An 11,994-nucleotide genomic window follows, 5' to 3' on the forward strand; every position below is an offset into this window, starting at 1 on the left:
GTAATGCCCACAGTGAAAACTGTTCTCTGTAAATGTCATATTTCTTCACATAGGAAATGAAAAGAGGAAAATAGCCTTTGTATTGCTATTAGCTAGTAAATTACTGGAAATATATATGTAACATTTAGAATTATAGTTAACTTTGATAGTTGTCCTTTAAACAGATCAGTTTCTTACATTGTGTCTCAGCTTTTCATCTGGTTTACTGATCCGTTCTGTTGGCTACATGCTTGGTACACATCGCTGCATTCCCCTCCCCTTGCTGCTGCTATCCATTTCGGAGGCTCCCATTGGTTTGCATCAGACCAATTGGAATCGTCCCTACCCAGAAATTTTCATTTCTTCACTTCTCAGTGAACCAATTAAAATTCTCGCTGAGGAGGGACTGGTTTGTAATAGACCAATGGAAGCCTCTGATGCCTCTGCAGGGGCTCTGGGATTGGTAAAGCGGCATTTGTTCCATGCAGGGACCCGAATGGGCGGCGGCAGGCGAGTATCTTGCAAAACGCATGCGACGAGCAGCTTAGTAAGAACTGACGCCGCCCATTCGCATAGGCTAGCATTGATTCCGCCGGCCTTCATCGCCATCTGCTTCGCGCAGTCGATCCGGAAAAGTCATGCAGGGCCCAAACTTGCATTACTGTCACAGGAATGGACTGAATGGGTTTATTATGAATGAACTGATGCGAATGGATGCTATTGCTTAAAGAGAACCAGAGACGAAGCACCCTCATGTATTTTACCATATAGATCAGTGGGGACATTAGAGAAAACACCTACCATGTTTTCTGTTTCATTCTGCACTGCACAGCTTGTTTCTTATCAGACCTGATAAAATCCCAGACTGAGCATTCGGTCTGGCTTTGCTATAATGACTTAGCTAGAATGATTCATGAGCAGAGCCAGCAGGGGGCAGGCTTGGACTTGAAAAAACATGAGAGAACACAGACTGAGCTATAAATATTCCTGAGCAAAGCCAGACTGAATGCTCAGTCGGGATTTTCTCAGGGCTGATTATAAGCAAGCTGTGCAGTGCAGAATGAAACAGAAAGCAAGGTAGGTGTTTTCTCTAATGTTCCCACTGATATATATATGGTAAAATACGTGAATGTGCTTCGTCTCTGGTTCCCTTTAACACAGGATCCGTTCCTAGATGGCCACGCTTTGTGTAATTACGCCGGGCGCTATGCGTCATCACTCCGGCCAGTGTGACAGTCCTGCGAATGCACGGTTTAGAGTTAGAAAACAGCACATGCGCAGGCTGACGTGATGACACATAGCGGCTGGGGTGATGACGCGTAGCTTGGCCGTCCAGGAAGTATACGGAGGACTTTCAACCTGAAAGTCACCGGTAACTGGGCCGGGAGAGGAGCCAGAAGGACACCGGGGGACCTCGGTGGGCTGAAGGAAGCCCCAGGTAAGTACCAATTTTAACGACTGCTCAGGTTCCCTTTAATTACCTAACCTCCTCTGTTGATGAAAGATGTTGTTTACGGCGCTCTGCTAATGTGTACAATAAAACAATTGCATTAGTCCTGTTCTGCCTGAAATTTCAGGCCTCGAGGCAGGCCTCAGAAGTAGGGTATTAAAACCTCTGTTAACCTTGTAAATGTAAAAAGAAAAGGTAAAAATTGAAGTTTATTTTAATATTGAGTTACATTATTGTCATGCATTTTAATGTGCTATTGAGATGCCCTGGATGCTAAAAATGGTGCTTGGTTCACTTTAAGATAAATGCTTTATTTTCTGCCTGCTTCTCCCTTAGTGACCTGTTCTCTTTCCCTCCAGTTCCGCTTGTGTTGAAGAGCTGCGCGGAGTTCATCGAGCGGTTCGGCGTCGTGGATGGCATCTACCGTCTGTCTGGAGTAACGTCAAATATCCAGAAGCTAAGGTAATGTGAACGGCTGTGTACGGTCTCCCGCTTCATTCGCCGGATGGGCTCAGGTGGCTCGCGTGTTTGTTTATAGACGGGGATGAATTTATGCAAAGGTCACAAGCGCTGCGCAGATGCTCAGAGATGCCTGCGGCCATTTATACTCATTTGGCAGGCAAAATAATAAAAACGGTCATTCTCATTTCAAGAGGATGACAACCGCGCTTTTATGGAATTATACAAAAAAAAAGGGGAAAAAGCACTATTAAATCTTAAAGGCAACCTGAGGTGAAAATAAACGAATGAGATAAAACTATTTTGAAGCAGGTAGATTCGGCGGCATGCGCAGGCTGCATGGTGCCTGAGTTTGGCGCCCCCTATAGCAGTAATGGGGTAATTCATGCTTCTGGCGACCCCAAATTACTTCTTCCTCCAAGTTGCTGGGACTCGGAGGGGGAAAAGGATTTATTGCCGCCAGGGATTTGAGCAGCGGCATGGTGAGCCATCATTTGGCTCACCCTGCGCCCAACTCACCGGGGACGTTATAATATGGCCTCAACAGTTTTAATTAGTTTTTTATTAGAATACCAGTTTTATTTTCTTCATAAACACAGGTTTAGGCTCCCTGCACACTGCAAATCCAATTTGCGATTCCGATTTTCCCTGAATGCAATCAACAGAAAAACGGAGGAAAAAACGCAGCATGTAGTAACGATTAAAAATCGCAATCAGAATCGCATGTAAAACGATTAAAAATCGGAATCGCATGCAGTGTGCAGGGAGCCTTAATGTTGTGTTGTCTCAGGTGAATGATAGTCTTTTACACAGTCTTTCACTGTCCCAGAGCTAAAATATATGAACTACTGACCTTTTTTATCTATCCACTGCAGTCTGAAGCCATTTTGTTACTACAGATTCTTAAACAATTTTGTAAGGGGGGGGGGGGGAGTGTCATGCTCTGTGGGCGTGGCTGCTGCCTGGCTTGCCTCATCTCCACTGTTTAGACTGCTAGAGAGGTGCACATTCTGATTGTAAAGTTTCACCAAGGAGACACAGACAAAAGTACGCTCACAGTTCCGCGTCTGCATAGATTTACAAACTGTTTTTTGCCTGAAGTAGAACTTTTCAAACAAGAGAGAAAGAGAGTTCAACTGTGTGGTTTCTTTTTAATTTGTTACCAGCTAGTCTTGGATTTGTGTATTTTTAGAGCAAGACTTCTAAAGATGGTTTAATATAATTAGGCCATGTTCTGATTGCTATGGGAATGGAAATAAGAACATTCTGTATCTGGATGAACATTATTAAAAGAGGTCTACCACTGGAGATCGCCACGCACACCTGTGCCCTATTAGCTTGTTAACCCTATTTCTTCTGTATTGATTTGCGGCAGTTTATAGGTGCACCTCTAAAGGTGCGTACACACATGCGACTATAGTCGTTTGAAACTATCGTTCCCCGATCATTTCAAATGACGATCGTTTAAAAAAAAACAGCCAACGACCATTAAGTCTAACGACGGACGAGCTAGATCGTTAAAAATGAACGTTCTAGCTTGGCGGATTTTTTCCAACGACGAACGTCTGCGAAAGTAGTACATCGTTGGAAAACGGTCGTTCATACTAGGCTTGACATGTGCATTTTGCTATTTCTCCATGGAACTTTTTATTTCTATGCGCAAGCGCAATAGTTGCTTTACGTGATGTAACATTCGTTCTATCAGATCGTTACACACCTTTAAAAGCTAACTTTACTTAGGTCGTTCTTTCGTCAATTAAAAGTTTGTTCGTCGTTCACAACGAACGATCGTTGTTGTATGTGTGTACGTAGCTTAAGAAAGCACCAGGCTGGACATGGATGAAGAAGATTGGGGGGGGGGGGGGGGGAGGGGGAGTCCAGGAAACATGACCTGAACTGTCTGCTGTCACACAACTGCTAACACACTAACCTTTCAACAAGCTTAGTTGCAGCCCAATATCTTATGGTTACAACTAAAAAGTTTGAGACAGTCAGGCTAAAGTTTGTTCTTCATCCATGTCCAGCCGGTGCTTTTTTAGAGCTCTGGCTTCCCAGTAACACAGTCTTTAAAGTCTTTACGTTTAGAATTCTGGAGTTATTTTAAGGATTGAAGAGTTAAAGAGAGTCTGAAGCGAGAATAAATCTCGCTTCAGACCTCATAGATAGCAGGGGCACGTGTGCCCCCACTGAACCGCCGCTATCCCGCGGCTTAACAGGGGTCCCTGAGCCCCCAAATCCCCTCCGTAATGCGGGGGAGCGCTTCCTGGTTGGGGCAGGGCTAACCGCCGCAGCCCTGCCCCACGCGCATCTGTCAGCGCGTATCTCCGCCTCTCCCCCGCCCCTCTCAGTCTTCCTTCACTGAGAGGGGCGGGGGAGAGGCGGCGATGCGCCGCTGACAGACGCGACTGGAGGCAGGGCTGCAGCCGTTAGCCCTGCCTCCAGGAGCGACCAAGTCTGCGACCAAGTGTCGCAGTGGGGGGGGGGGGGGGGGGGTTGGGGGTGAAGGGACCCCCGTTTAGCGGCGCTATAGTGGCGGTTTAGCAGGGGCACACGTGCCCCTGCTAACTATGAGCTCTGAAGCGAGATTTATTCTCGCTTCAGAGTCTCTTTAACGTTAGGTTTGCCTGAGGTAAAATGTTTCCTGAATACTACATGCCTTATCACCATGGTGATAACTCTAGAAATAAAGACAGAAGATAAGCTTAGTGAATTGAGGACATTGTCCACATTTGTTATTGCTTTCCATGATGTTAGGCTACCTGATCTCCAGATGAAGAAATCCATTCCCATGCATGACTTTATGTCACCCTAATGTGGGTCCCGTCAAGTAGGTCAACACACTGCACAATCAGGACATCCAGCAACTCATGTACAAATACATACATTGTGGTTGTGTGGTTGGAGACATCACCAACACTGGTACATGTTCATTGGATAAAGTATGGCAGAAACAGGAAACCCGAGAGAGAGGGTCTTGACCCTGTGAACTTACAACCTAAAGGGTAGGGAGGTTAGTGGATGAGACGGTAAGCTTAAAGGTGAACCTGTTGAGAATAAAGTGCCCCAAATGGGTACTTACCTAGGTAGAGGGAAGCCTCTGCATAATCCAGAGGGTGTAGGGTGTGTATGAAAGTTTCTAGGCTTAATGCTGCGGGAGAGAGTTCCAAAGGAGAGATGGCACTCATGAGAAGTCCTGGATATGAGAGTGAAAGGAGGTGACCAAGCTAGAGGACAGGGGGATATCGTGGGAGAAAGCGCAGCACCCAAACCCAGCTTCAGCCACCTATCAGACCGCGCACCGCATGCTTCAGATCACACACGTTTCAGCCACATATTCGACCACAAACATTTCAGCCACCTATCAGACCACACATGTTTCAGCCACCACGCACACACGTATGGATGTGAGATGAGACCACGCACGTGGATATCAATATGGATGAGACCATGCACGTGGATATGGATATGGATGAGACCACGTATGGATGTGGGGCAGCCAAGTTGCTCACTCAGCCATGTTTTCTGTCTTGCAGGCAGGAGTTTGGCTCAGATCAATGTCCGGACCTGTCCAAGGAAGTCTACCTCCAGGACATCCATTGCGTTGGCTCTCTGTGCAAGCTCTACTTCCGGGAGTTACCCAACCCGCTCCTCACCTACCAGCTCTACACCAAGTTCACAGTAAGTTCACACTTTTCATCTGCTCTCCTTTAGCCTATCCTGGGGACTCTTGTTGGCACTGGTGACTTCAGAGCTGGCTTTGGGCCCCTGCTCATCTCTACAGTGTGTCACGCAGAAACAGGAACAGGATAGAAGTCTTCATCTGAACTTGCGTCCAATGTTGTAAAGCAACCCTGTCACATTATTATACACATTCCTGTCTTATAAATCATAATTGCGCCAAAATAACCTTTTTAATATGTGGCAATACAAAATGATCCGCACCGCCTTCATAAAAGTACCTTTATTGCAACAATGTAAAAATCAGCATAAAAGCAAGTGCCGGGTCTAACGTGATGTGCGGCGTTTCGGACACAATGTCCTTCTTCAAACTGCCACAAGATTTTTAATATGTGTACAGAGTAAAGCCGGGTACACACCTTCAATTTTGATTAGCCATTGACTGGCCAATTTTACCACCACCACCACCGCACAGTAATGAAAAATCAATGGGCTGTTCACAGTGCCCACGTTGCGTTACATTGTAACGCTGGACGTTCAAAGAAAGTGCAGCATGCTGTGCGTTATATGCGGTTATAGCTGCGTTAGACTGCTTGCACATGCTCAGTAAGGGAAGAATCCTCTATTGTTCCTAGCCACATGGCTAATTAATATTCACTGCACTGTAGTGTTGTCCAGATCATGAACGATTCGGATCTTTGATCCGGATCTTTTTTGTGAGTCGAATCATCCGGATCATTACAATGAAGGATTCGGTTCACAGTGGTTGTCTGGAAGAAACAGGAACTGCAGCTTCTGTGCACAAGCACAATCTTCCTGCTGCATCTCTCCCTTCCCCATTAGCACCCTCAATGTGCCCTCATTCTCCTGCACCTCTCACTCTGCTGCACCCCCTGTTTCCTGCTTCCCTGGTAAAATGATTCAAAGATTCGCTTCAAAGATCCGGACCTTTTCAATGATCCAATTTGAATCATCCGAATCATTGAAAAGATCCGGACTTCCCAGGATAGCACCAAGAGCCTCATAACGCAGCTCAATCTGACGTCCAATCTCAACACCCCCATGCGTTGCGTTAAGGGCACGTTATGCGACCTTAACGTCCCCTAAAACGCAACAACGTCTTGGTGTGAAAGAGGCCTAAAGCACGGTACACGCTTTCAATTATGATTGGCCAATCACTGACCAATTTTACCACCAACATGTAGCATGAAAGTTTACCTTCCTGGGGCTGAAATTCGAATTGAGCGGAAGTGTATTGAAAAAATACGGATCTGCGCATGCGCGTCTCAACACGATTGCCAAAAAATGTAAAAAGATGCGTCGCCAAAGACATACATGACTCCCGGTCGCCACACTTCCCCACGCATGTTACCCGACAAAGCGCTGTTGCTTTCACATTAAATCGGGCACTTCCGGTGGATCGCATCGCACCGCGCCAGGTGTGAAATGCCCCATCGACCTTCATTGGCGTAGCGTTACCCTGCGGCAAAACAGGATAACGCGCCAGTGTGACAGGACCCTGAAGGTTGCGATGCGGTGCAAGTCTCCATGGGCTTGCATGGCCCTTGTGGCGCCCTTGTGGCGGGGAATGCAAGTGTGCAAGTGTGCAAGGGGCCTTTAAAAGGACATTTAAGCCAGGATTAAAAAATCAGTTTTACTTGCCTGGGGCTTCTACCAGCCCCCTGCAGCCATCCCGTGCCCTCGCTGTCACTCACAGAACCTCAGTCCCCTGACACCAGGTAGTTTAATTTTTGCTGACAGGCCCTGACAGGGAGTTGGCGGGAATTCTGCGCCTGTACAGGCCTGGCCACACGTATCCTTCTTCATGTTCCTGTCCTAAATAGCGTCCTGCACAGGCGCAGGACACTTGCGGACGGGAACAAGAAGAAAAATACATGTGGCCAGGCCTGTCGGGCCTGTCAGCGAAAATTAAACTAGGGGACAACAGGGGACCGGAGGCACTGTGAGTGACAGCGAGGGCACGGGACAGCTGCAGGGGGCTGGTAGAAGCCCCAGGAAAGCAAAACGGATTTTTTTATTCCTGTCTTAAAGCAGTAGGATCAGCCATACTATGCCAGGGGAAAAAAACACATATGTAAGTAGATAAATACTTCATCTACTTACATAACACATGTATTGTACTGTCCACATTTTGATTTCAGTGAATGTTATATAGTAAATTACGAGAATTCTGTTCCTGGTGGGGGCCATGTCTTTTGCCCACAGTTAAGGCTAACTCGTGATGTCATTTCTGCCTTTTACTTTTTTTTCTTGTCTCCTCCAATCGCTGAGTCGCCTCAGCCTTGCTTGTAAACACAAGTAAGTAGGGGATTAGGTTTCAGATAAGAAGCTGGCAGGGAAATAAAGGGAAGAGGAGGAATAGATTATAGATAAAAAGAACCCCCAGCATCCAATTCTTTGGCACAGACTACTAAAGGGCCAGCGCTCCTAAAGTATGTGATAACTCCAAACCATAACAGCAGAAAAAGTTTTGAAAGTTTTGAATGCAGGATTAGCATCTTTATCACTTAATACACTCAGACCAGTTGCTGTTGAAATTTGATTTTTATGGTGACGATACCACTTTAAGTGTCCCTTTAAGGACATAAATATGGCAGCCGCCACATCCCTCCTGCTGCAGGTGCTCATCGCTCGCTGTCCCGTCTGAAGGACTCTCAGTCAGTCAGAGCGGAGATCTCGTTATGCACTCGCAGTACACAAGACGAGTGCGGCGCCCCGCTGCGCACCTTTTGCGCAGACGGCCTCTTTGAGGGCGCGATAAGTGGCTGAAGCCTCCTGACGGCAGGTAAGACCCTCGATCGTGAAGTTCTTGAAACTCCCCGCTGTCTTCCGTCCACCAGAAGATGCTCTGATTCTCTCCGGTACCCGGAGCCTGCAGCGCCAGATTCTGTTGTCATGGAAACCACATGCATCTCGGAAACTGACGCTGCCTCTTTACAACATTTAATCCTGCTATAAGATGACAGCGATAGCCGGCCCGGTCGGGGGGGATGTACAGGGATGGTTATTTCAGGCAGGAGTGCTGGGCCTTTTCTGTAATAACAGGGATAATAGCAAGGAACTGTGAGACGGGCACAGTGGGGTTCGCGCCGCCGGGGAGCTGCAAGTGAAAGTTTCATAAAACGAAAATGTAATCTGTAAGTTCACTTTTTAATCTTTTTTTTTTTTTTTTTTTTTATTATTTAAAGTAAACCTGTAATAAAAAAAGTTCCCCTGAGACATCTGCAAGCTTGGCTCTCCAGCTGTTAAAGAGGAGCTGTTAGGTATAAAGTCTCAGAAAAAAAAAACACATATATCAGTAGCTAAAGATTGGCTGTACTTACATTACATTTGCATTTCACTGTCCACGTTTGGAGTTCACAGAATTTTTATATACCGTATTTCGCGCCGTATAAGACGCTCCGGCATATAAGACGCACCCAGGTTTAGAGGGCAAAAACCAGGGAAAAAAAAATATAAACTAAACCTGGTGCGTCCATATTTCAGGAGCGTCTTGTACATGACCTCCCCCAAATGGTGCCCTCCTGTGTCCCCATGTCTCCCCCAGGTGTCCTCCTGTCACCCCCAGTTGTCCTCCTGTACCCCCATGTGTCAGTGCTGTACCCCCATGTGTCAGTGCTGTACCCCCAAGTGTCCTCCTGTCCCTCCCAAGTGTCCTCCTGTCCCCCCCAAGTGTCCTCCCAAGTGTCCTCCTGTCCCCCCAAGTGTCCTGTCCCCCCAAGTATCCTGTCCCCCCAAGTGTCCTCCTGTCCCCTTCCAAGTGTCCTCCTGTACCCCCAAGTGTCCTCCTGCCCCCCCAAGTGTCCCCCAGTGTCCTCCCAAATGTGCTCTTGTCCCCCCAAGTGTCCTCCTGTCCCCCCAAGTGTCCTGTCCCCCCAAGTGTCCTGTCTCCCCAAGTGTCCTCCTGTCCCTCCCAAGTGTCCTCCTGTACCCCCAAGTGTCCTCCCTGCCCCCCAAGTGTCCCCCAGTGTCCTCCCAAATGTGCTCCTGTCCCCCCCAAGTGTCCTCCTGTCCCCCCCAAGTGTCTTCCCAAAGTGCTCCTGGCCCCCCGAGTGTCCTCCCGAGTGCCCTCCTCACTGTGTATCCCACTGTGAGTCCTCCCCCCCTCTGTCGCTGGGTCCCCCCCTCTGTCGCTGGGTCCCCCCCTCTGTCGCCGGGTCCCCCCTCTTGAGAAGCGGCAGCGTCAGAAGCTTACCTCCTCCATCTTGCCCGCGGCGACTGAAGGCCTCCGGCACCTGTGGGCGGCTTCCTCTAGTGCCGGCTTGTAATGACGCGTCATTGATGACGCGTCATTGATGACGCGTCATTACAAGCCGGCACTAGAGGAAGCCGCCCACAGGAGCCGGAGGTCTTCAATCGCCGCGGGCAAGATGGAGGAGGTAAGCTTCTGACGCTGCCGCTTCTCACAGAGGGGACCCGGCGACACAGGGGGTTGACCCGGCGACACAGGGGGAGGTGGAGGCAAGCGGGGAGGACTCACAGCGGCAAGGCAGGGAATACCCGATGGCGTCGGGTCGGCGGTTTGTATCGGCGGGCGTCCGTAAGTCGGGGATTCCCTGCCTTTGCCGTATAAGACGCAGGGACTTTTTCTCCCCATTTTTTGGGGAGAAAAAGTGCGTCTTATACGGCGGAAAATACGGTAGTATTTGCAGAGAATGATGCTCCTGACAGCTCATGGCAGGTTCATGTTTGTCTGTCTCCTATGAAGCCAATTGTGAGGTCATATCCTCCCTGCCTTCTGATGATTCAAAGATCCTAATAGACAACACTACTGTGCAGTGAATATTAATTAGCCATGTGGCTAGGAACAATAGCGGACTCATGCAGTATACTCTAAAGGAACATGTGCCCTGTGATTTTTTTCAGTGCTGTGATGTTACAAGCTGCTGTAACATGAGCCTGTAACTTCCCACTGTTTAAGCAGCCTTAGGACGTGATAGGGAAATGAAGGGGGAGGACCCAAGGTAGTGCAGAGTGGGGAGAAGCAGCCCCAGAATGCTTTGCAGTATGGTATGCGGCCTCCTTAGGGGCTTAGGAATAACCAGCCTTGCTGTACAGCAAGCATCAAAGTAAGGCCCAGTGCACTCCGAGCGGTTTTTTGGAGCGATCCGCCGGCCGCATCCGCCTGGAAAAATGCTTGGCTAATGTATTGCAATGGTATGGTGCACACTGGCGGTTTGAGGTTTTTGCCAAGCCGCAAACGCGCCTCCTGCTGCGCGTTTGCGGTTTGCTAAAAAACCTCAAACCGCCGGTGTGCACCACACAATGAAATACATTAGCCAAGCGTTTTCACTGGCTGATGCGGCTGGTGGATCGCAAACAAAATCCGCTTGGTGTGCACCCAGCCAAATATCTGCTCTCTGCTCCCAAAACCGCTAGCGTTTTGACGATCTGCTAGCGGTTTTGGTGTGCACTGGGCCTAAGAGAGATTTTTAACTTCAGTATTGCCTTTTTGGCTTCCTTCTAAACTGTTTAACACAGGAGAATAGAGGTTTAAATTAGCTTTTACAGCCTGAGAGTTACTCTTTAAGTAACTACAAGTCCCACAATGCATTTGCCTTTATGAATCATGACTGTGGCTGTCAGACTCCTACAATGCATTGTGGGACTTGTAGTTCCTTAACAACTGGAGAGCCAAGTTTGCAGATCACTGCCCTGAGGGGTACTCACCTCGGGAGGGGAAGCCTCTGGATCCTAATAAGGCTTCCCTGCCCTGCTCGGCCATCTGGATACAGCGCTGGCTCCCACGGATGCAAAGCGGCAATAATATATACAATTGCCGCTGCGCACATGCAAAGTAGCGGCTCTCCGCTCAGGCCCCGGCAGAAATAACTTAGCCTGATTAGGTCCGCTATACTGCGCAGGCACATACAGCTCGCCCTTGCGCAGTAACAGCTCTCTGCTCAGGCCCCGGCAGAAAGAACTTAGCCCGATTGGGTCCGCTATACTGCGTAGGCACATACACAGGCCCCTGCGCAGTAGAGCGAACCCGATCAGGCTAAGATACTTCCACCTGAGCGGAGAGAGCTGCTACTGCGCATGTGCGCAGCCTGACAAGTGGCCAAAACGAGATCCTTGGGGGGTCTCAGTGCTGGATTCTTTCTACTGAGGAGGAAGGGGGGAGCCCCGACATAATCATTTGGCATGTTTGTGTTTGCGAACACCATAACTACTGTTTATGCAGGAAATGTTATTTGAGCAAAGTCCCTCATTGTTGTGCGCCGACTTTATCTAGTGTGTGTACTTTTTTTTAGTTTTAATTTATCAGGAAACCCCGATCTCAAAAGAATCGCATGTGCACAGCATGCACACCAAAACCGCAACACTAAGCCGCCGCCCACACCAAGCCACTTCCCACTCTAAGGCACCGCCCACAACTGTCACGCCCACGCTAAGCTATTGCTCAC

General features: G+C 48.5%; 1 protein-coding gene across 1 annotated transcript in view; it reads left to right on the forward strand.

The window, feature by feature from the left end:
- ARHGAP31 (Rho GTPase activating protein 31) overlaps window positions 1–11,994 on the forward strand; it is a 211,555-nt gene that overhangs the window by 96,386 nt on the left and 103,175 nt on the right. Inside the window, exons 2-3 of the mRNA XM_068270859.1 lie at window positions 1,789–1,891; window positions 5,422–5,566. Coding sequence (XP_068126960.1) covers window positions 1,789–1,891; window positions 5,422–5,566 — 248 coding nt within the window. The remainder of the gene's footprint in view (window positions 1–1,788; window positions 1,892–5,421; window positions 5,567–11,994) is intronic.

This window comes from Hyperolius riggenbachi, chromosome 2 (genome assembly GCF_040937935.1).
Source record: "Hyperolius riggenbachi isolate aHypRig1 chromosome 2, aHypRig1.pri, whole genome shotgun sequence".
NCBI lineage: Eukaryota > Metazoa > Chordata > Amphibia > Anura > Hyperoliidae > Hyperolius > Hyperolius riggenbachi.